The sequence below is a fragment of the Chelonoidis abingdonii genome, chromosome 2, assembly GCF_003597395.2.
Source record: "Chelonoidis abingdonii isolate Lonesome George chromosome 2, CheloAbing_2.0, whole genome shotgun sequence".
Taxonomy (NCBI): Eukaryota; Metazoa; Chordata; order Testudines; family Testudinidae; genus Chelonoidis; species Chelonoidis abingdonii.
This window is the reverse complement of record NC_133770.1, coordinates 46,207,577-46,233,693: the sequence shown is the minus strand read 5'-3', so window position 1 is coordinate 46,233,693 and position 26,117 is coordinate 46,207,577. Positions and strand designations below refer to the sequence as shown.

Below are 26,117 nucleotides of genomic sequence, written 5' to 3'. Positions count from 1 at the left end.
TTTACATTTGTCTTTATTGAACTTCATCCGGTTTACCTCAGACCATTTCTCCAATTTGTCCAGATCATTTTGAATTTTGACCCTGTCCTCCAAAGCAGTTGCAATCCCTCCCAGTTTGGTATCGTCCGCAAACTTAATAAGCGTACTTTCTATGCCAACATCTAAGTCATTGATGAAGATATTGAACAGAGCTGGTCCAAAACAGACCCCTGTGCGGACCCCACTTGTTATACCTTTCCAGCCGGATTGGGAGCCATTAATAACTACTCTCTGAGTACGGTTATCCAGCCAGTTATGCACCCACCTTATAGTAGCCCCATCTAAATTGTATTTGCCTAGTTTATCGATAAGGATATCATGCAAGACTGTATCAAATGCCTTACTAAAGTCTAGTATATACCACATTCACCGCTTCTCCCTTATCCACAAGGCTCGTTATCCTATCAAAGAAAGCTATCAGATTGGTTTGACACGATTTGTTCTTTACAAATCCATACTGGCTATTCCCTATCACCTTACCACCTTCCAAGTGTTTGCAGATGATTTCTTTTAATTACTTGCTCCATTATCTTCCCTGGCACAGAAGTTAAACTAACTGGTCTGTAGTTTCCTGGCGTGTTTTATTTCCCTTTTTATAGAATGGGCACTATATTTGCCCTTTTCCAGTCTTCTGGAATCTCTCCCGTCTCCCATGACTTTCCAAAGATAAATAGCTAGAGGCTCAGATACCTCCTCTATTAATTCCTTGAGTATTCTAGGATGCATTTCATCAGGCGACCTGGTAACTTGCAGGCATCTAACTTTTCTAAGTGATTTTTAACTTGCTCTTTTTTTATTTTATCTTCTAAACCTACCCCCCTTCCATAAGCTTCACTATGTTAGACATTCCTTCAGACTTCTCAGTGAAGGCCGAAACAAAGAACCCATTAAGCATCTCTGCCATTTCCAAGTTTCCTGTTACTGTTTCTCCCTCCTCACTGAGCAGTGGGCCTACCCTGTCCTTGGTCTTTCCTCTTGCTTCTAATGTATTGATAAAAAGTCTTCTTGTTTCCCTTTATTCCCAGAGCTAGTTGTCATTTTGTGCCTTTGCCTTTCTAATCTTGCCCCTGCATTCCTGTGTTGTTTGCCTATATTCATCCTTTGTAATCTGACCAAGTTTCCATTTTTTATATGACTCCTTTTTATTTTGTATGTTACTAGATCTTCAGCTGGTGTAAATCATTATAGTGCCAGTGAAGTTGTTAGAGCTACACCAGTTTATACCAACTGAGAATCTAGCCTTTGCTGTCCAAAAATCTGTTTTTTAAATTTTAAGCCTGATAAAGATTTTTAATTTTTTAGAACCCTATTCCCCCCTCCCTCCTCAGCTAAATTTCCCATTGGCTTTGCTCCGGTGAGTAACTACAAAATACCCTAATTATGCTTTTCACTGAAATCTGATTTATTCCAACCAGACATCCTGGACCCTGAAAGCAAGCGACACTGGTGCAATCATGAATAATCAAAGTATGTTACATAACAGCACTCCATAGTGAATAAAGCCAGAATTGTTCCTCAAAATAGAAGTATGAGGCAAGTGGAAATGAATTGTGAGTCAAACTCTATGCCACCATAAAAATTTGCAAACCAAAGAACTGCTGAATAGCCAAGTCATCTGATGACAGTGAGATTACATACTAAAGCAGCAGTGTACCACTGCTTTATAATTCAATAGTCTAGAGAAGACAGACACTGTGCAAGGAGTCCTAAAAATACACAGAGGCATGATTTGGGAATTTAATTTGTACTGTGATATCACCTAAAGTTTCCAGTCACATCTTTCTTATTAAAATTTCTATGAGCGACCCACAAGTAGTGCCTTTTACCATCAACTTGGGAGGGCATAGTTATCTCGTGTTTACCAACTTTAACTGACTAGCTACCTCCTAAATAAAGTCTGAGGGCCAGATCCTTAGCTAGTGTAAATCATCATAGCAACATTGACATCAATGGTCAACATCAATTTATATCAGCTAAGGATCTTGTTCCGAGCACAGTGCCATCACTAGTACACCCATGGGAGGTTTTGGATTTCAGCTAAACCAAGAACATGGAACTGAGACAAAGCTTCACTCATGTTATAATGCAAACTCTGGACATTCGCTAGGCTATTTATTTAAGGATTCCTTAACCCATTCTTTTATTTGTCAGCTTATAGTCTGAGCAATAGAGTGGAGTTTTCTTTTATAGAGTTGTGCATCTGTGCTGCGTTTATAGAGATTCCTGGGACAGCACAAAGGTGATTCCTCAGACTAGAGCAATAAATTAGGTGTGCTAAATGGTAATATTTTACTAGTGGGTAATTAATTTGGAGTCCTAGGTTGATAAAACCACACCAGTGCACATGAGTTTATATTGGTTTTCCTGTCCTTCTTCACTATATTGCCCTTACCCTCTGCTGCTTCTCCCAGTGCATTATTTGCCACACATTCAACTAATACACAGTTATACTGAGTGTTCAAATCCTTCTCCACCTTGACCTTTCACTGCTGTCCAGTCACAGATCTCCTTCTGAGTCAGTGCCATGTCAAATTTTGCATGTCTAAAACTGAGCCTTTCTTCCCATTGTTTCTATTTTTGTTGACAAAACAACCATCCTCCTGTCACCCAAGATGGCAACCTCTGGGTAATCTTTGACTTCTCTCTATCCTTTTCCCCGCTCATTGAGTCCTTGGTCTAACTGCCACTTTTTTTTCACCTTTATAATATCTCCAGTAGTCATCTTTTCCTCTTTCTCTCCTCCTGAAACACTAGTCCATGCTCCAGTCATTTCCCACTGTGACTACACTAACCTCTCTATACTAATCCTCCCCTTCTTTGAGTCTCAACTCCAGCTTACACTCTTTCCAAATAATGTTCAGGCATTTTTTTACTTTCAAAGCATTCCACAACTGTACTCCTGCAGCATCTCTGTCCTTACTACCTCCTAAAACTCTACTGTAATCTACCTATACACCACACAATCTTCCCTCCATACTACCTTTTATCTTAGAGCCAGAATATGCTCTCAGGTGCACCCACAAAAATCTGGGGGTAACTCCACTACATCCATTGCATTACTCCAAATTCACTGTGAAATAATAGCAGAACTTTATCCTTAGTGCTCTCTTTACAGCCTCCGTATTTGCATATACCAAGTCCACTCTCTCTTCTCTTTCCAGTCACTTCTGAAAAACAACCTGTTCTGCAAACCTGCTGGTAATATCAGCATGAGATGCTTTGTTCATTGCACTGTGCCCTTTAGATTGTAAGTACAGATTGTCATTTTTATTGACTATAGTCTCTTGTTGTAAAGGACCAGGCACAGTTATGGCATTATATGAATAAATAATCATAGTGCTCTATGGGTTATTCTGTTTTTAATATACATGTATAATCAAAATTTATGAGTGCCTCTAAGCAGATAAATGATACCTTTATATTTCATAACATGCTGCATATACATTTTAACTCTGAGGTTTGAACCCTACAATTTACTGTACAGCATATACTATAATCAGAAGCCTAATTTTAAAGAAGCTAATGAAGTCTAATATCTAATGCATGCTTTTGCCATCCTTATTAGTCACATGATGGTAATACAAACATGCAGTAGAACCTCAGGAGTTATGAATCAACCAGTCAACTATATACCTNAAATGGGGGTGAGGGGAATCTGAGGTTCTACTGTAGTTAGAGTTACGAACACCGGAATTACAAACTGACCAGTCAACCACACACCTCATTTGAAATCAGAAGTATATAATCGGGCAGCAGCAGGGCTTCCTCTTCACCTCCCGCCACGCCCCCCCCCCCCCAAAAGCAAATACAGTACATTATTGTGTTAGCCATAAACTGCTAAAAAATAAAAGGAAATCAGCATTTTTCTTCTGCAAAGTAAAGTTTCAAAGCTATATTAAGTCAATATTTAGTTGTAAACTTTTGAAAGAACCACCATAACATTTTGTTCAGAACTACAAACATTTCAGAGTTCCAAACAACCTCCATTCCCAAGGTGTTCGTAACTCTGAGGTTCTACTGTAAGTACATAAAGATGATAGAAAAGAAAGCAGTTCTTGTTATACTGTATCATATGAGAGCAGTACTTTTTTATTTTAAGGAGATAGCTCCAACTCACTCTAAATGTTTAAAGGTCTTGCATGTATGACACTGTAATTACTGCATCAGTTATCACTCAACTTGCACGAAGAGACACTAAATTAGGATTCACATACCTGCTGTCAGCCAAGTGGAAGAACAAGGAGTTTACCGAAATGGACCGAAAAAAAAAAAAGCAGGGAACTGCACCTCATTCTTATTGATCAGCCTGGTACATTTTCTTGCTGTATTTTTTGCAACTGTTTCAAAATTGAAGTATTAACCAAAATAAACAAACAAAATTACTAGTAGAAACTTTGAGAAAAACTGCTGGTTTTGACAGCCTGAATGTCATAACATAAATTGTTAAAACTAATGAGCTACAAACCTGTGTGTGATCCTCTACTAACAGTGAAAATTACTACTATTTTACTTATTACCTTAATCATAACTGACAGCTTTCCTTATTGTTTAATTAAATTGTTCTCAGAATGTAAAATTTAACAAGCTCAAAACCACTACGAAGGTTTGCAAATATCACTTTGTCCAACTCACTCTTAACACTATCAACACAATCAACACAATATTTAAATGTGTTAAGCTGTTGGAACCCATGATTTTCATCAGAATATTGATCGTTCCCCAGAGAAACCTATGCAGAGAATAAGCAAGACAATCAGTGACATTGCAGGGAAATATTTCTGCCTAACCACAGTGGGTGAACCAGGCTTTTTTGGGGTGCTGATGGAGAAGTTGGTAAGACTTAATTTGGGTGCAATCTGCATAAACACAAAGATTTCTCTCAGTAATTGAATTTTTCTGCTCATAAGTGCCAAATAAATAATCCTACATACCATAAATATAACCTCCTTTGCTAAAGCCTTTAGCATTAGTCTCTTAAACAGACACAGTTGTCCAGGTTTTGCCCTGCATTACCCCCATGTAACCTCACTGACTTCACAGAGGTTCTGCTTGTGTAACTAAGAATAGGGATTATCAATGGAAAAGGCCATAAAAATTGTGTACACATAGATGCTCTTTGTCATGTTACAGGTCTGTGGCCTGTAATATATGAAAAAGGACCAATTTCCTCATACACTGACTCAACTATGGTATGATCTCAGATAAATCCAATATATAAAACTAAAGTTTCTTTTACATACACCTTTCAAATGTGCATTTTAACCGCCCCCTCTCCCCCCCACACAAGTTGTGTGTGGACTGACCTAACATCTCTCACTTGTCCTTTCCCCTCTCTTTTTCCCTGTCTATACTTCCCTCTTCCCCCATCTATATACACTCCTGTGTGTACAGACATTCTCCTAAACTACTCCTATAAGGTGAGATACCCATTTTCTCATGTGACCTTTAAATCCTTCTCAATCTTTTGAGCCCCACCTGCTCTAGGTGATCTCACTCCATGCAGTTGCCACACCATAGGCTGCCAAAACTTAGAATGACAACAAGCTGTGTTTTCTGCCCCTTCTGTAGAAAAAGAAGAGTTAAAACAAGACAAAAATATTTTTTTCTGGGTAGCAACATTCTCAGAAAGAGCCTGATCCACTAACATGTAACTTCTGAAAGGGGCAGAATACTGGTGATGTGCAGAGATCCATGAAAATGTTACATTTATGTGTTAAGGGTAGAATTTTGCTGTATTTCCCTAAGAACATTTTGATAAATTTCTGTTCTATTCCTTTAGACTGCTGCAATTGATGAGAAATGTGAACATCCTGGCTCACAGGCAGGGTAGAGCAAGTTATATTGTATCCTATGCTATAAGAATCACAGATTTATTTCTCTGATGTATAAGATATGCCTTATTAACATCTCTCAGGTTGCATGTACAAGTTTAACATAAGAGGTAAAAAATGGTATCTAACACACAAGAGTAAAAGGACATTCCACAGATATCTCCAAGCACTCAAACCTCTCCACTCAGGGAAATGTTTGAAAAAAGAGATGGGCCTTATACTGTGCCCTAACGCTCAACAGAATTGGGCTTTGTCAGACAAGAAAAGGAAGTGAATTTCAGAGTCAAGCATCCTCTACTGAGAACACCTTCAAAACACATAAATAAAGGGCCGGTTATAAGTGTCTCAGCTAACCTCATCTACCACTGTAGTATGTGGAGAAAAAGAGGCAGCAAGAATATTATAGATCAAAGTCAATTTACTACCAGGTTCTCTTCCCCCAAACAAACAGCACCACCTCCATCTTATCCAAACTGAGCATCAGCAGCCAATTTGTTCTCAGCCAACCCTAGTCTCTATTTATCATCCAGTCTTGATAAAAATATAACAGAGTTACTTGTCATCTACATCCTGATGACACCGCATCTTAAACAATTATTTTTTGTTAATGCTGGCAGAGGTGGCACTGAGGAACCCACAAGGAGTTTACAGTCTGGCTTAAATAAGATGGAATGCAGTGGTAATGGAGAAGGAGGGAGGTTTATGCAAATTAATGTAATGAGAGAGTTTGCTTTCAAAAGCCACACATCATGCTAGTTCCACTAATTCTGTTATATTGAATGGAAGGTTATAAGGTCATTTCAGGCACGAACAAGAGTGGGCAAAGGAAGCACTGAGCTGGGCATTGTTGGCAAACTTAAGAGAGGAGAGTTGTTAATTCTGCAATAAGAAGCAGGTGTTGATACAGAAGCCTGTTGGAATTCTTCAGAGCTTCATTGGGGAAGAGGAGAACTGTATTATTCTTTTAAATTGTTACATTACTTGGTTTTGGTGAGGCTTGTTTACAAGCTTCTTAAAGGGAGCATGTGACCAGGCCTACATGGAGGGTGATGCTCATTTTATTTCTTGAGCTCATAAAATGTTGTTAATGCAGGCACATAATTTTCTGCACCCCAGTGCTCAGGATGGCAGCAGAAGAGGCAATCTGATTATATTGCATGATCTTTTCTAAAAGCATTGGGGTAAATTGTGCCTCAGGCCTGGTCTACACTACGCGTTTAAATCGATTTAAAGAGTGTTAAATCGATTTAACGCTGTACCCGTCCACACTACAATGCCCTTTATATCGATATAAAGGGCTCTTTAAATCGATTTCTGTACTCCACCTCCGCTAATTCGTTTAAATATCGGAATTGATGCTGTTGACGATACGGTATGCCTCCGGGCGTACCCACGTGCACCACTCTGACCGCTCTGGATCAGCAATCTGGAGACTCGGATGCGCAGGTAGACAGAAAAAGACCCGAACTTGTTGATTACATTTCCTTTTCCCAGCGTGGAGCTCTTGATCCGCATGGGTGATGATGCAGTCTCAAATCCAAAAGAGCTCCCGCATGGACCGTACGGAGATACTAGATCTAATCGCTGTATGGGGAGACAATCTGTTGTATCAGAGCTCCCATTACAGAACACGAAATGCCAAAGCGTTTGAAAAAAATCTCCAGACTACACGCCTGCGTGACAGCGTAATGGAAGCAGAGACTCAATATGGAGGGGGTCTGAGGACTCCAACTCTATCCCACAGTCCAACAGCAGTCTCTGAAAGTTTTGCATTCTTGGCTGAGCTCCCAATGTCTGTATGTGCAAACACAGTGTCTGCATGGTTCAGGGAATGCCTCCGTTCCCCCACCACCACACGTGAAGAGAAGGAAAGAAATCATTTTTGATTCTTTCAAGGTCCCCCTATGTGTAGCTATGCTGCTGGTAATGCGCGCAGTACAGCAGTGAAGAGCCGTATCCGCCTTCTCTCCTCTCCCCTCCCCGGTGGTGACGGTGCTGTAGGACTGCTCACCATCTCCCGAGAACCCCATGCCTGATAAATGCTCATATACATGAGGTGCATTCCCCGACTTCCCAGTAATAGGACAGAATGGCTAATTAAGCATCTTCATCATAGAGCATGGGGCTTCAGCCCCGCCCTCCTTTCCAGTGTAAAGAAAAGATTCCGTACTGCCTGGACTGTCATAGCCCCGGGAGGCTGCCTCCAAGTCTCTGTTTCTCTTTTCCTGCATTCTTATAACTTCATGACACAAATGTGGCGGGACACTGCCACGGTAGCCCAGGAATGGTTGGGGAGGAGAAGCAACGCGTGCGTTGTTCGCAGGGGCACCCCCGTGAATACTGACATGGAGCAGCTGTGCCTCTCTGATACACTGGTTTTCTAATACACTTGCCCCTATATTCTAGGCAGGATGGACTCTATTTTTAGAAACCATAAGGGACGGATTGACTCAGGCCCAAGTGAGTCAATCCCATTTTGCTTTCAAAATTTTCAGCCATGGGCACTCATAGATAAAGCAGGGACAGTACAGAGAGGAGATGAAAACGTCATCTCACATTGCCATGTTGCTCTGCGTGCGTACAGAGAACGACCGCTACACCATCTCTTGCTATCATTTGTAAAGCAGGACTGCTGCTGCATTTTAGCGCTGAAGATCGCTTCTCTCCGCCGGCATCCGTACACATACGTGCGAAAAAACAAAAGAAAAAAAACAAACTGAACGGGCTCCTGGTTGCCGTGCTATGGCGTCTGCCCAGGGCAATCCAGGTAACCGAGCGAAAGCATTGTTCAGCTGATGTTTCTGGAGGAATAATGACTACGACCATTACCAGACCCCCGTGACAATTAAGATTCAACCTGTCCAAGGCCGTGGGGACTGCGGAACTATGGATAGCTACAGAAGTTGCTACCCTACAAATTGCAACGCTTCAGAAATCGCACGTTACCTCGGCGCGCATGGACGCACAACGCCGAATTACTGTGCCTAGTGTGGCCGCATGAAATCGAATTTATAATATCAGTTTTATAAAACCGATTTTAGCTAATTCAATATTATCCCGTAGTGTAGACGTGGCCTCAGTGTTACCCAGAGCTCCCAGCTAACTGGCCTGATATGACAGAGGCAGCAAGGATGGGGCAGCATAGGCTGTTTCACCTCTTCCCTACTCCTCCTCTATCCAAGGGGTTCTACCAAGGAGTCATACCTATGCTCCAGCAGGTACGACATCCAGGAGTGCTAGTAAAACTTAATTTTCAGACTCCAGTCAGCACATGGATCAAGATTACACCAATTTCTCACATTACAGGAGTCAGAGTATTCTGGCTCCAGTAGTTACTGTTAGAGGGATGGCTGTTTTCATTGCTCTCTGTAGAGCTGACAACAAGAGGAGGAAGGCTCCATGAACCATTCTTACCTTGTGTATTCATGCAGGGGCCAGCCACCTGAGTGTAGCTTGCTCACTTTCCTACCAGTGCACACTATGCAAATGACAGGATGATAAGGTCCTATGAACGTAAACTTTCCTTCTCTAGCTTTCAAGCAGATTTCTCTGGTTTTGGCCTTGTGCTATACAAACATTAGCAAGGGTCTATGAGCTAATTTTGAAGAACAGATGGTTTTACAGCTTTCCCTAGAAATCAAATGTTATTTAAGATTTTAAATCGTTACCTCTCTAGCTGAAACTTGCAATCTGGGTAAAACCAACATGCACATTTAACAGTTAGCGACTGAAGGGCTGAGCCTACAGCCTTTGGGCACCCCTGTCCCATATGAAATCAATTGTTCTTTCAGGTGAGACAGAAATACATACCCTGAATAGAGAGTATGAGCTTTAGAGATATCCAGTGTGAACCATTAAAAGGACCAAACCCTGGCCTCATTGAAGTTAGTATCAATACTCCCACTTCACAGGATGAAAATTTGGCCCCCAGATAATAAGAGGAGACTTCCAAATCCACATTAAGCAGATGTTAGGCTTTGTGCCAGGCCAAGAATGTTATCTTTTCCCCTCTTTCTTATGGCTGTTGAGGAGAATGTGGGCTGTGATAGCTAAGTTTAGGGGCAGTCCTTTGGTTTATGTTGTGATTTTTAAGCTGGCTGGGTGCCCATAGTTATATTTTAAAAATCTGAAGTAATAAACAATATAATGCATTACTGAGCAATAAAAACTGCTACATTATTTAGTATATACCAAGGAATATTAATTCCTGTTCTACATGGTATTCAAGACACCACAGAGATAAACAGATCTTCAATAGGGAAGTTCACATATTCAATATTTATTTTGATACTGTTTTCATTTCATAGGGTATGGATATGATTTCAACATCAAAAGGCACAAGTCTGTGATTTTTCTATCACTTAGTAATAATTTTTCACTCACCACAGAAGGTAAAACTACCTAAAATGGCATCTACATTGTGTATAAATCATTCTGCAGTGTTGCTAAGCCTCTCTTAGGTTGCCTGTTTGCCACAGAAAACAGCTTAGGATATATTTACCACTTCAGCAGAAGTTTAGAACTTTTGTTAAAGGACTCTGTGTATACCACAGACCTTACTTGGTTGAGCTCACTAAACTTCACCTTTCCATTTGAGTTGTGGGTTCTATATTTTAAAATGAAATAGAATGAATGCTATATAAGACTGATGTTGTTATCAATGTATACAAATGCATGTTGTGTAATATCCTTACTTCTTTGAAGGAACAGTATAGTGTAGATTTATAGAGGCTGTTAACAAGCATTTAGATAGCTAAGAAAAACTGGACTTTTCTGCATATATATTCAGTGACATCACATGGAGTGTGCATTCATCAATTAATTGATACATGTAAATTGCTTGGGTGTGCATATACACTAATCCTGTGCAAATAAGTGATGGTCACTTAAACACCACCCTATACTGGAAACCTACTGACTGCTATACTTACCTACATGCCTCCAGCTTCCATCCAGGACACATCACATGATCCAGTCTATAGCCAAGCCTTAAGATACAACCAAATTTGCTCCAATCCCTCAGACAGAGACAAACACCTACAAGATCTTTATCAAGCTTTCTTAAAACTATAATATCCACCTGGGGAAGTGAGGAAACAGACTGACAGAGCGAGACGGTTACACAGAAGTCACCTATTACAGGACAGGCCCAACAAGGAAAATAACAGAACACCACTGGCCATCACATACAGCCCCCAGCTAAAACCTCTTCAGCACATCATCAACGATGTATAATCTATCATGGAAAACGATCCCTCACTCTCACAGACCTTGGGAGGCAGGCCAGTCCTCACTTACAGACATCCCCGCAACCTGAAGCAAATACTCACCAGCAACTACACACCACACCACAGAAACACTAACCCAGGAACCAATTCCTGTAACAAACCTCATTGCCTATTCCGTCCCCATATCTACTCTAGCGACACAATCAGAAGACCCAATCACATCAGCCACACCATCAGGGACTTATTCACCTGCACATCTACTAATGTGATATATGCCATCATGTGCCACATTGGCCAAACTGGACAGTTTCTATGTAAAAGATTAAATGGACACAAATCAGACATCAGGAATGGTAACGTACAAAAGCCAGTAGGAGAACACTTCAGTCTCCCTAAACATTCTGTAACAAATTTAAAAGTAGCCATACTTGAACAAAAAAACTTCAAAAATAGACTTTAAAGAGAAACTGCAGAGCTAAAATTCATTTGCAAATTTAACACCATTAATTTGGGCTTGAATAGGGACTGGGAGTGGCTGACTCACTACAAAAGCAATTTTCCATCTCCTGGAGTTGATACCTCCTCATCAATTATTGGGAGTGGACTATATCCGCCCTGATTGAATTGGCCATGGTTCTCCACTTGTGAGGTAACTCCCTTGTCTTCATGTGTCAGTATAACAATGCTTGCATCTGTAATTTTCACTCCAGGCATCTGCAGAAGTGGTTTTTTTTACCCACAAAAGCTTATGCCCAAATAAATCTGTTAGTCTTTACGGTGCCACCAGATTCCTCGTTGTTTTTGTGGATACAGACTAACATGGCTACCCCCTGATACTAATCCACTGTGTGTGTATATTGAATGGTGAACCTACATGACTGGACTTATTAATTTTATTTTTCTTTTATAAAAAAGAAAAAAAAATGTTCTTAATATCTCTAGGTCAACTCCTGATGCTTCTGCCCAGCAAGTGTGGGACCCAGCTAGGCTGGGGAGGAGATGTTACTCCCTGGGTAGAGCCCACAGAACTGCTCCATGGCTGCCAAAGCCTTGCCCACTCCTCAGACTCTGTCCCCACCATCACATTGTCTTACATTGCAGTTCAGTTCTCAGAGTCACATTTGGAGGAACACAATGCCTCTCCTACCTCATGTCCCTGAGGGAAGCATCTAACCAGATGAGTGAAAGATAGTAAAAGAGAAAGTGGCCAGCTATTCTCCCACAGCAATGGAGTCAACTGACTGCCTTGAAGTGGAGTCTTTGGCCACCATTGAGACTTAGTGGGACCAAAGAACTTCTCCCCTCAGTGGGCAATCAAAGGAGGGAGAGAGCATTGCAGGCATCCTGGAAAATCCTCTGTAATACTCGTAAATGCTGCTTTGAAGACTCACACCAAATCCCCTAATCCAGCAGTTCTCAAACTGTGAGTCATGACCCCCAAGTGGGTCACAATCCTGTTTTAATGGGGTCTCCAGGGCTGGCTTAGACTTGCTGGGGCCTGGGGCCAAAGCCCGAGCCCAACCGTCTGGGACCGAAGCCTGAGGGCTTCTGCCTTGGGCAGTGGGGCTGAGATTACAGGCCCCCTGCCTGGGGCTGAAGCCCTTGGGCTTTGGCTTTGCCCCTGCCCCCTGCTTGGGGCAGCAAGGCTTTGGCCCCCCACTCGGGGTGGCAAAGAGCAGGTGGACTCAGGCTTCGGTCCCCTCTCCTGGGATCATGTAATAATTTTTGTTATCAGAAGGGGGTTGCGGTGCGATGAAGTTTGAGACCCCCTGCCTTAATCTGTGAGCTCCCTCTCATGAGAACCAGATTTTGCACAGATTTTATCTAGTAGAGAGCTTAGAATGACATAGTTAAAGGCAATAGGCTGCAAGTCAGGAAACCTAAGGAGCTAATTTAAGAGAGATTCTCTCCCTGCTAGAATGCCTCCACAAAAAATATCAGCATTCAGAGCTTTTCACAGCTCACATCGTTGCACTCCTAAACAACGCCGAAAGTCCCGAGGATCTGGTGATAAGTACAGACCAATGGTCTGTGTTGTTAACTTTTAAAACACATGCAAATCATGATTACAAAAATCAACACCACAAATTTCCACTGAAAATTGCATTGAAAAATACGTGAAATGGCATAATTATCAGACTGATGAAGAAGATGCATATTCCTGGCATGTATATTCACTGGGAATAATTGCATGGGCTCAAATTTTCAGTACCCGGTGAGATCAAAGTCTTTATCTAGGTTATAAATATGAATTTAGAAATTTATTTCATTTTTAAAGCAAAACCCCTTCTGTAAAAATGTTCTGCTATCAAAGATAATATGTAAGGAAGTTCTGTTTCTTACACTTTGTAATCTAGTTCCACAAGCCTTCCTTACATGATACAATCTAAGCTGGAAATGCATGCTGCAGATTTATTGTCGATTACAACTGAGAATTTTCTCACCAACATCAAATACTCCTCTCCAGTTCAGTCTGAGCAGAATATAGATAGAACATTTCTGTTGACACAAATGTACTAAAATAGTTTGAGAGGGTATTGTGGGAAAAACATCAATTGAAAAATTAATAGCAACTTGAGTTGATTAATGTATGCATTGTTTCAGAGCTGCATGCAATCTTCTTGGCAATAATTCTATTTCCCTACTTAAGCCAACTTCCCAATCATCATTACGCATAACTACGAAACTGGGACAAAACTTTTATGATAATGTTTACATTTCCTATAGTATGCGCATAAATTTAATCTAGCATAACAGAAAACCCAAAAGCTGCCCTTTTATTGCTAAAATAGTAATGGTTATCTTGCTATTGGATGCACAGCAATATATAGAGAGCACTAAACAACACTCTCAGGTATGCAAACATACATCTCATGACAAATCCTTGTTACTCGTGTGCAGTAATTGATTTCACAAGATAAGCAGTGATGAGTACCCACATAAAACATACAAATGCAGGAGTGAGCCCTGAATGTTTAGATTAATATTACAGTGACTATGTGATATAATGCATGCAGAGTATAATCATAAACCAAGAATTTTTTAATAACTTCTGAAACATTTTTTAAAACATATTAGTAAACAATAGAGCTGGTGGAATACCGCAAAAACAGTGTTCGCAGATGTTCATTTGAATTTCAAAAATCTGTTTGGTTCAACCATATTAGAGTACAAACCTGTTTGGTTCAATCACATTCAAGTCCCTACAGTAACTCTTCCCTTAAAGTCGTCCCAGTTGACATTATTTCATTATTAGGTTGATGATCTACTAGAGAACATACTCATCTAAAGTCGCACAAAGTTCCTTTATAAGGTTGTTTGGCTTGCTCTGCCCGCCTGCCCGGTGCTCCTGCTGGGGAGCAGGCAAGGCCCTGACCCCGCTCCCCAGCAGGAGCGCCAGGCAGGTGGAACCGGGCAACCCCGGTGCCCCAACTCCACTACGGTTCTGCCTCAACCAAGCTTCATAATCATCATTAGTGAGTACAGTATTACATTGTTTAAAATTATTTAAGACTTATACATATGTATATAATGTCTTTTTTTCTGGCAGAAAAAAATTCCCTGGATCCTAACCCCTCTCCCCCAGTTATATTAATTCTTATGGGGAAATCTGATTCACTTAACATTGTAGCATTTTTCAGGAACATAACTACAACATTAATCACAGAGTTACTGTATTTATTTGCTACTCAGGAACATTTGCATGGATGCACTTTTGCATGCATACATATTTGAGGCATTATTGTTCTTCCTCATGGGGATTACTTATATCCTGGAGTTGGTGAATCAGACTCTTAATGATGCTACACTTGAGGTTGAGGGTTCCAGTTTTCCACAGGCTCACTTATGTACATCTACTGGTCTTTGGCAATGACTTCACACTTTTGAGGGCAGATTTGACTCTTTATGTAAACCACAGCTCACTTAGGAATACAATATTGTTTTGTATAGATGTCCTAGATCAGGGGTAGGCAAACTTTTTGGCCCGAGGGCCACATCGCAGAATAGAAATTGTATGGCAGGCCATGAATGCTCACAAAATTGGGGTTAGGGTGTGGGAAGGGGTGCAGGTTCCGTCTGGGAGCCTGAGCTCTGGGGTGGGGCAGTGGATGAGAGGTTTGGGGTACAGAAGGATGCTCTGGGCTGGGATCGAGGGGTTTGGAGAGTGGGAGGGGGCTCAGGGATGGGGCAGGGGGGTGGGGTCTGGGGAGAGACTCAGGGATGCAGGCTCTGAGCGGCACTTACCTCAAGCAGCTCCTGGAAGCAGTGGCATGTCCGTTCTTTGGCTCCTACGCAGAGGCATGGCCAGGCGGCTCTGCACGCTGCCCCACGCTGCAGCTCCCATTGAAGCGCTGGAGGGGGCCATTGGAGTACACAGGAGCTGGAGCAGGGCCATGCCACAGCTTCTGGGAGCCTGACCCTGCGCCCTGGCTGGAGCGCCAAAGCAGGGCCCGATCTGCTCCCCAGCAGGTGCTCACAGGCTGGCTTAAAACGATTCATGGCCCAGATCCAGCCCGCAGTTTGCACACCCCTGTTCTAGATCATGAGCTGTCAAAGCAGCATCAGAGTTTGTGGTGTGGTTGTGATTGTGATTCCCATGATACACCATCTCCCCTCACAAGGAGAGGAGAATGTGGGCATCATGTGAGATGAAGTTCAGAGAGGAACCAGATCTTAAATAGGAGAGTGGGAGAATAAGGCAACTGAACTGAAACTCCCATGAGGCAGTTTCATTTCAGCATTTAAATTTTCCAGTTTTTGATTTTTCACCAAAAAGACACAATTTTCCATACGGAAAAAAAAAATCCTAACAGCTCTACCTCTCTTCTCCTGCCTCCTCACCAGATATCCTAACACTGGTGAGAAAAGTGACATTTCCAGTTCTCAAAGTATGTTTCCCCACAAGAACTAGGTGAGATGGAACACGAGGACTTAAAGGTGCTTAACAAGCATTACGTGCCAAACACAAATCTTGTAGCTGAAAGAAATAAATTCTATCAAATAAACTAAATGAAAAGAGAAAAATATCTCTGCATTCTAGCCAGTCTTAAAAATCCATTATTTTTTTTTTTTTGGTCATAACTTTTTACAAGAAGCCCTTACAAATCATTTGTTCTTGGGATAAGGAAACCTGAATTAAAGAGAGGCTACTGAGCACTGTTCATACAAAAGATCTTATCCTGAAATGAGACTACTCACATAAGTAAAGTTACTCACTTGCTGTAGTCTTGAATGGCATAGGGAAAAATTCTCTATACTTTGAGAAAGCACCTCTGTCAGTTTTCCACGTGAAGGGAGCAAAGTCCAGTCCATGGACAAAGATGACTATATAGTCCATGACATCCCAGATAAGCAAAATGGATGTGTTGCTGGAGAAACAGAGCACTGTTTCTTCAACAAGCTATAGTGTAGGAGCCATGGTAAGAAGGGACAGCAAGCCGCCCAGGCCTGAAATGCGCCACAACAGTTCAAAAAGGAGCGTGCTGAGAAGAACTAATTAATGCTTACCAGAGTGAACCACCAACCTAGCTACTTGAGGAATGGCCGACTTCAGAAACTGTGCCTCTTCATTCTATATCATTTCTCAAAACTGTATGTAACGCAGAATAAACTGAACTGAAATGGTGGGGTGAGTGTGAATATACATGAATTGAAAGTCTGAGAAGAAGTGGATACAAGGATAACAATACCTGTGATTTCTGAAGAAACAAATATTTATTGATGCAAAACTGAGAGAAGCTAATCTAATTTTACAAAACAATAATCAGGGAACAATAAAAGTATTAGGATGGCAGGAGAACATGTCAAAACATAAATACACCTGCTTATCATTACCATCAATTGTGGATCAAGGAAATGGCCCTTTGCTGATAGCAGACATTGGCTGAAGAAGGTTAAATTGGACTGTAATGCCATGCACAATGTGTTGAATCCAGTGACAGAATTAAAAATAAATTATAAAGCTCTATATAACACACATACAGGGTTAATAAAAGGTATAACAACAAAGCTGCATGTGGCTAAAAATGCATTTATGCCTTTCTAAAAGGCCTGTCCTGTTCCTTATGCTTTGCAGGAACTCATAGAAGGGCAGCAAGAAGAATTGAAAAAGCAGGAAATCATTTCACCTGTGAAGTTCAGTGAGTGGGCTGCATGACTGTTTATGCTCCCAAAAGGGGTAGAAGTGTTAGAATTTGTAGGAAATACAGCACAAGTCAGTAGGAGACGCAGGAAAACCTCTGATGTGTAAAATGTCTGAAGTGACAAGTTTAGAAATACCTAGATGTATGTGGGCGTGATTTTACCTAGTTATTGCATCTATGCCTACAAAAGTGCATAGTTTTGCAAGTGTGCTGTATGCTTTCATTCTAGAGAGGGAGGAGGGTTTCCTGGCAGGTGGCCACAGTCTACTGCTCCTGAGACTTTTGTCACAGAGGAATGTAAGTACCATTTTCTGTTTTTACCTCCCTGTTTTGTTGCTTTTTGATTATTTTGTAACTTTGATTCCATTTATCCTGTCTTTTCACAGAAGCTAAAGAAGAAACTGTACAAGTCAGTTTATTTGTTGCAGCTGTCAGTTCATTGTTTTTTCCTTTTTTTTAACCAAAAGTTTTATTTTATATTTCTGTGCCTATAGTATGTCCCCAATGGTTTCTATGGCAGAGCAAACAGCAGACTCATTTTCATTGCTGTCAGAACTGCTAAGGGGACAGAGCATTGTGGGATGATGTGTTTATGCTGAGAGATATACTGGCTACGTGGCTTGCCAGCTACTACTCACAATTGCATCTCTCAGGGGGGTCCCTCCTTTCCAGCAGCCACCATCTATTTCTAATTTCATATACTGTGTGTTGGACAACTGCCTGGCCCTTAACTTGCTTTCTTAGTGTGCCCCATAGTTGTGCTTGGTGCAGATCCCTCCTTCATGGTGGCCATGAAAAGGCACTTTCTTTGTTCAGGTCCAAAGTAAGCTCCCCAGTAAGGGAAAATTGAGAGCTACCAGTGACCTGACCCTACCCTGCTGTTTTGTACCTGGTGTCCCTAATTCCACAATCCTCACATCACCTCCTACTTCTTGAGACGTTTTTAAAACTCCCACTGTTGCTACTTGCTACACAGAGGGACGGGGAGATGAGTCAGTTGTAGAGTTCTTATTGTACCTGCTTCTGTGCCTGTGGCCATCTTATATTATTTCTAAGTATGTCTGAATTATTTTTATTTTTTTAATTATTGGAACAACAGTGCATATGCCAACTCTAACCTCTGCTAACAGAATGAGACACACATTTTTGAAAATTTAGACTTTTAGAACTGAGAATTCACTTTGCATATTGGTGAAATGAAGCCACTGTTGAAATGTAATATACCAGCCCTTTAGCCTTTACTACAAAACAGGACGGGGAAAGGAGGTGAAAAATACTGAAATCAATTGAAGCTGCAGGGAAATTTATTGAAGAAGTTGAAATTTGGCTAGGACATTGGATTTAACTCTTTTTGCAAAAATACCAAGTAATTTTTTAATATAAAAGTAATATAAAGTAATATAAACTTTGAGATATAAACTGTAATATAAGTAATATAAACTTTGAGATATAAACTGAAGTATGTATCTGAAAACCCTCAAACAGCATAGTGCAAACTAACAGCTTTGGCTGAGAACTGATTCAGAGGGAAGAGAACCAGCTGAATCACCAGCACCACTTCCTCAAGAAGCCTGAGTTCTTCTTGGAAGTTTCATATCCAAGTAATTACCCTCTCCAACCCTGCTAAGCCCCGTGAGACCTGACAGGATGACTTTCTGAGAGGGTTGGCCGCAGATCAGTATCACAGTATATCTGTCACAGATGAAGAAACTACATACAGTGCATTGATCAATGTAATCTATTCTAGGCCATAAAAGTCCTCCAGAGTGTCACAAATCCCCTGTAAATGCTTGATTTAGTGTTTGGATCTCATTGCATTTAGCTAAGAGAAGTCTTATTAGAAAATTTCCTACCACCTACACATGAAAGGCTCAAAACCTAAGTTATTCCAGCTAAAGTCAGAAAGACTAAATATCTTAAAGACAGAAGTGCTGCTCTTGGGCAAGATATTTCTCTCCTCTGTTCAGACCACTCATTATTTTCCATCAGCTTGGCATCATACTTGAATCTGAAATTCTGTGGATTTCCCACATTCTTTGTGTCCATTAATATACCTGTACTGCCTCTAGAACACTGACCATATACAACTCCATGATGTGTGCTACTGAGTCCACTCCACTTCTGCTAAAATCCTCACCAGTACTTCCATAGCCCACACTTTTACTTCCATATTTGAAGGTCCTTACATAGCCCCCTTCCCCTAAGACGAGGGATGGTGGGGGGCAGACAAACCATTATAGTGCAGATCCTATGCCACTGCCCCTCCCCTGAATAAACGCCATATCACCTTCCTCTACACAGACAGAATGCACATCTACTAGTAGTCTCCCAGATATTGCCACACTCATTATGCCATAGGACCTTCTACAGACATGGAGGAGAGGCTGGATTTGCTTACTGTACAATAGCAAAATACACTAAATAAATACTATGAAAGAATCCAGTCTGAGAAACCCTTGTTCACATAGCCATGAAATTTGATAAAGGTATTTAAAATATTCACTACTGTTCTCATTTCTGAAAGCATAGCCTTAAGTCTACTGACATTTCATGGTCTGTTAATACAGAACTCTTTAAATATAGAAAGGTACACATTATACATTAAAGACTATGTAGACTCATGCATGAGATAGCCTGTACTTTATCAACCTAGGATTGCTTAAACAGTAAAAATTATAAATATTGCATATTCAAGACTATTGCCATAAAAAATTACCACAAGACATAAACCTATAGTTTTCAAAGTTAAATTTGGAGTTATTAAATAAAATCACAAGTACAGTATAGTACAGAAGACATAAATGTCTCATGCTCAAAACTTCCCTTCTGAAACTTTAAATCATAACTAATATTGGATAATATTTCTAAGCACTAAAATGTGTTTGGTAAGTCTTACAGGCACTAACCCTTGGTATAGAGAAATTTGCATCAGTAATGTTATAATATACACAGATGCTTTTTTCTGTTCACCTCTAAGTTTTATACAATTTCAATCTAGATAGAGCTGATGATCAATAAGGATGAAGTTATAGTTATGTAGCTACCCATAGGTAAATCTACATTACCACTGCTTCCTAAATACGATACTGAAGTAGTACCTAATTTAGCAACTAGTAACTTCTAACATGTTTGTCTAAAAGAAGTCCATGGTCTTTTATCATCATTCCAGGTTATAATGTAGATTACAAGGAAGGTTTCAATCCTCCAAATACTTTAAAGATATGAGTAATTTTACTTATGAATAATTACACTGGAGTAAATTGGAGTTTTATGTGGGTAAAGTGAGCCAGTCTTGGCCTTGAGTGACCACAGATGTAATTATGTAGGTACTAGTTATTACTCTGTAGTTAAAGTTTGGTTCAATGTTTCCACCTAAAACAGACAGAGTCCTGTGGCACCTAACAGACTAACAGATGTACTGGAGCATAAACTTTTGTGGGTGAATACCCACTTCGTCGGATGCGTGGTATTCACCCAGGAAAGCTTATGCTCCAATATGTCTGTTAGTCTATAAGGTGCCACAGGACTCTCTGTCACTTTCTACAGATCCAGACTAACACAGCTACCCCTCTGATACTTAAAACAGAGACTCTCAGATTAAGTGTAAAAAAAATAGTGTTAATGCAACATTCAGATTCAGAAATTAAGCACTCAGAAGTACAGAAATTCAAGACTTAAGGTTACTCCCAACATTAACTCAGCAATGTTACATATCCTATACACTTCATGGTGTACATTAATAAAAATGTAGAAGAAACCGAAGAAAGAAACCAACAGGACTCCACTGGCCATCACATACAGCCCCCAGCTAAAACCCCTCCAACGCATCATCAGGGATCTACAACCCATCCTGGACAACGATCCCACACTTTCACAGGCCTTGGGTGGCAGGCCAACTCTTGCCCACAGACAACCCGCCAACCTGAACGTATTCTCACCAGGCACTCATACGCGCAACCACGTACTCCAGCTCAGGAACCCAATCGCCAACATAAACCTCGATGCCCACACTCTCGGCCCACATATCTTACACCAGCGACACATCCAGGACCTACGATCAGCCACACCATCACCCGGTGTCATTACCTGCACGTCCACCAATGTAATATACGCCCATATGGCCAGCAGTGCCCCTCTGCTATGTAACACTCGCCAAACTGGAAGTTCTCAGGAAAAAGGATATAATGGACCAAATCGACATTAGGAAATGGCATATACAAAAACTGTAGGAGCACTTCACGCTCCTGGCCACACTATAGCGACCTAGGTGCCATCCTGCAGCAAAAAAATCTTCAGGACCAGACTCAAAGAGAACTGCTAGGCTTCCTCACCGCGTCTGCGAAGTCGGTATTCACCCACGCAACTCACGCTCCAAAACGTCTGTAGTCTATAAGGTCACACAGGATTCTCGCTGGCTTCGTCATCTGGAATTGACACCATCAGCTCGCAGATTGAACAAGATGTGAGGGTTGCAACTAACAGAACCAGTTTTTCTCCTCTCTTGGTTTCCACACCTCCAGTTGCTAGAATCAGGCCTCATCCTCCCAAATGATGAACTAACCCATATCTCTAGCTTGCTTGCTAGACAATTACTGCCCTTGGATATTTCCACTACATGCATCTGACGAAGTGGGTATTCACCCACGAAAGCTCATGCTCCAAAACGTCTGTTAGTTTATAAGGTGCCACAGGATTCTCTGCTGCTTTTACAGATCCAGACTAACACGGCTACCCCTCTGACAATTAATAAAAAGTAATTGTACATTATTATTTACAGCAACAAAGAGTCCTGTGGCACCTTAAAGACTAACAGATGTATTGGAGCATAAGCTTTCGTGGGTGAATGCCCACTTCATCACATGCATGCTATCACTGGGACAGGACTGAATCTTGCCTACTAAGCCATCTCCCCATGACTTAGTCTAATCCAGCGGTTCTCAACCAGGGGTCCGGGCCCCCCGGGGGGGCCGCAAGCAGGTTTCAGGGGGTCTGCCAAGTAGGACCAGCATTAGACTCACTGGGGCCCAGGCCAGAAAGCCAAAGCCCCAATTGATGGAGCTGAAGCCCAGGTCCTTGAGTCTCACCACCCAGGGCTAAAGCCAAAGCCTGAGCAACATAGCTTTGTGGGGGCCCCTGTGGTATGGGGCCCCAGGCAATTGCACTACTTGCTACCCTCTAATGCTTTTACATGCAGAAAACCAGTCATGGTGGCACAGGTGGGCCATGGAGTTTTTATAGTATGTTGCGGTGGGCCTCAGAGAGAAAAAGATTGAGAAATGTGAACCCCTGATCTAACCTTCCAAAACCCTGAGCAGGTTCAAAGAGAAGCCATTGAAAATCATCCCTGTTGGAAAAATCTTCTTTCCCTCCAAATGTGGAATTTCCCCTTGTAGTTATTCGATGAAGGGTCAGGACTGGCAAGATTCAGTCCTGTCCCAGTGATAGCATTCCTAGATATACAGTTTTCACAGCTTTAACTCTTATGGCCCGTGAGTCCAGAAACGGGAGTTTTTGTCTTTACATGTTGGAAAGGGGACACAAATGGGACCTTTTCTCTCCCACTGATCCCTGTACAGTGGGGCGCATGATTACTAAGGCACTTGGATTTACAGACAGAGGAAGCGAGAGAAACACCAAATAATTTTTTAAACTATTTATTTTTAAATTATTTTTGTTTAAAGTGCCTGTTTTGCTGTCTGATACTTGTATCAAAACAAAAGTTACTCCTGAGTTCCCAAACAATCTTACATGATTATCTCAAAGGAATTATATGCTAATGAGAAATAAAAATGTTACATTTATTTCATTTGGTGCCCAGATTCAGAGGACTGATATCATACCCCACTGTGTAGGGTTGTAGGCTGAAAGAAAGAGACACAAGTTGAAAACAGAGGGAAATAGTATATTCCAACTATAAGTTTAGGGTACATATTTCCAATTACTTTTTTCCAATTTGAGCTCTGATAAATTGAATACAAGGAAAGTCCTACTAAAGTTTAACTGTAAACATTTTATCTCTCTCCCACTTAGAGAATATTGGATCCTTTGCGGGGAGTGGGTGGAAAGGGTATTCACCACTTTTTACCTATCTTTATAACTTGGACAGAAACATCATTTTAAATACACCACAAATAATCTATTCATAGAGTTCTAACACCTTGTGCCAGGAATGCATATGTGCAAGAAATGCAGAATTGAGCCTATATATTAGAACTCTATCAAAGTAGTTTGGAAGACACATTTACTATGGATATTAGATAATCTATAATTGAAAAGTAAGAGAAAAAAATCCATATGTGTTTTCTATTTCTCTGTTGCATGCCACATACAAATATGCATATTTCATGCACACAGAGACAATTCATTTGTACATGCAGTTATAAGCAGAGTTAAATTGTTACTGAGGATTTTAACAAGATCTTCTGTTACAGAGTTTTACATGAAATACTGTGAGCTTGATTCTGCTATTACTAGCAGTGATGTAAGCCAGGAGAAGCTCCAATGAAATCAATAGACATACTGGTGTGAACCTGTGTACGTGAGAATAAAATCAAGCTCACTGTATAAGGAAAATATATATACACACACACACACACACAAATATTTAAGGCCTAATCCAAAGACTTCCACTGACTCCAAAGAGGTTTGGATCAGGCACTTAAGTCAGAGATCCTGAAACAGTTCAAAAAGTATTAGACTATGGTGAATACCATACCAGCAGTTTTACTATACTGTGTGATAAAAATAAAGCAATGGAAATAAAATCCCCACATGTGAGGTCTCAGCACTCTGCCCTCTTACACTGTGTAGATTTCAGTTATATATGGAATTATTATTCAGATGACTCTATTGAATTGTTTTTGAATTATGAAATAAATAGGAAGCGGGGACTTTAATTACACCTGCATTTTCTAAAGTACAGACTGATACATATCAGTAGAGGGAAATCTGGCCCTAGTTAAGTCAATGAGAGTTTTGCCAGGACATCGGTGGGGACAGGATTTCACTTACTGTACACTAGCAGTGTACTGTAATGATAAGCTCTGTTTATGTTCTCTGAGCTTCAGTATTCATATGTAGTTTACACCTTCAGCTTTAATAGGTTTGTGAATGGAACAATTACATTTCAGTCACTGATCAACTTAAAAATAATGATGTCACCATAATTATTCAGATTAAAGCATACAAAGATACTATGAAAGCAGCAAAGAATCCTGTGGCACCTTATAGACTAACTATTAGTCTATAAGGTGCCACAGGATTCTTTGCTGCTTTTACAGATCCAGACTAACAGGGCTACCTCTCTGATAAAAGATACTATGCATTCTAGTCAGTTATTCTTATAACTAACAAGCAACAACCAGAATCAGACCTAGAGTACCTTCTCTTGACATGATTCTCTACCTTATTTCTATAGCACTCTAAATGAAGGGGAACCAAACCTGCAGTCCCATGAATACATCTTTATCTTTAAGATCACCTACCAAGACAGATACTATGGTATAAAATGCTTTTTAGCAACCCAAAAATGTTTTGTTTAAATATCTTCACAGTCTATATTTTTAGCAACCTTTCCCAAATCTTGATAAATTCTATATGGTCTTCCAGGATTGATCTTGATAGATAGTGCTTCTACCCCAAAGTCAAACAGATGTGACATGCAAGTTTAGTTTTAACAGACAGGAAAACAAATAAAAGGTTGGGCATTCCTCTCCGTATCTACACACTGCAGAATCTACTAAACCATTACACTTGAAGCTGATCAGGCAAACGTTACAGCGCCTCATCTCATCGGCTAACTTTTCTGTAAAACAAGAAGCTGCTGCAACTCATCAGCCATCTACAAAAATAACCTAACAGCTTTCAGTTTGTGTCACCAGGCTACAAAGCGTTAAGGGGGAAATCTTTTCCCCTCTCCATCAAAGCAACAGAGCCGCTGCAAACCCCCTTAATCTCAGCCGCTCACACCACAAATAACTGTCTCGGGAGAAACTTTTCCAAGTGGCACACAGAGCCAGAGTGACAGAACCAGCAAATCTCTCTAAAACACCCAGATGACCGACTCTCGCTCGTGCCTAGGCAGAGCGGTACAGAGACACCCTGCGCACCCCCCCGTGCGCGCTTGTGTGTTGATACACGATCTTGGTGACCCCCATCCTCCCCCTCCCCCCCTTGGTGTGTCTACCTGAGTGTAAGGGAATGAGCAATGCCAGTTACCGGGGAGTGAGCGCCTTTCTTGCAGAGCGGTCCCCTGAAGACTCCTTTAATGCCACGGTAGTGCCCGTTGCTGAGATGCCTGGAGCTGATGACCAGGTAGCACGCCATGCGGGTCCGGGCGGGCTGAGGACAGGGCAGGGGCTCAGTCCCGCCGTGCGCTGCTTGCGGGGGGGAAACGCGGACTGGCCCCTCCTCAGCAGCAGCAGCAAGTGCTACCCCCGCTGGGGACACCGCCAGCGTGAAGCGGCGGCGACCTCTCCCCCAGCGACGCGTCTCGCTCTCCCGCAGCGCTCGCCTCACAGCTGCCGGCGGCAGCAGGATGCGCCGAGGGCAGCAGCGGCAGCCCGAGCGCAGCGAGGGGAGCCGGGAGGCGGCCAGCCCGCATGCTGGTCCGCGGGGCTCCGGTAGCTCCGCCAGGAACCAGGGCAGGGCGCAACTTCCAGGCCGGGGGCGGCACCTCGCTCGCTAGTCCCGCACCCCCCAGCCGCGGGCACCGGCAGGCGCAAGCCAGGCAGGGGGTTCTCCGAGGCAGCCGGTCCTCATGGCCGGTCCCGCCACCCGGCGGGGCGCTGCCTGCACCGCGCTGGCTCCGGGTCCCGGGCACCAAAGTCCTTCACGTGCCGCCGCCGCTTCGGCCAGCGCCTGAGCGCGGGGGCGGC

The 26,117-nt window shown here is 41.8% G+C and overlaps 1 protein-coding gene across 1 annotated transcript in view; it reads right to left on the bottom strand.

Moving 5' to 3' along the window:
• The window catches only part of ZNF804B (zinc finger protein 804B), a 372,325-nt gene extending 346,663 nt beyond the window's left edge, over positions 1 to 25,662 (bottom strand). The window contains exon 1 of the mRNA XM_032793370.2: positions 25,459 to 25,662. Coding sequence (XP_032649261.1) covers positions 25,459 to 25,566 — 108 coding nt within the window. The 5' untranslated portion in view covers positions 25,567 to 25,662. The remainder of the gene's footprint in view (positions 1 to 25,458) is intronic.
• Positions 25,663 to 26,117: the final 455 nt, after the last annotated feature.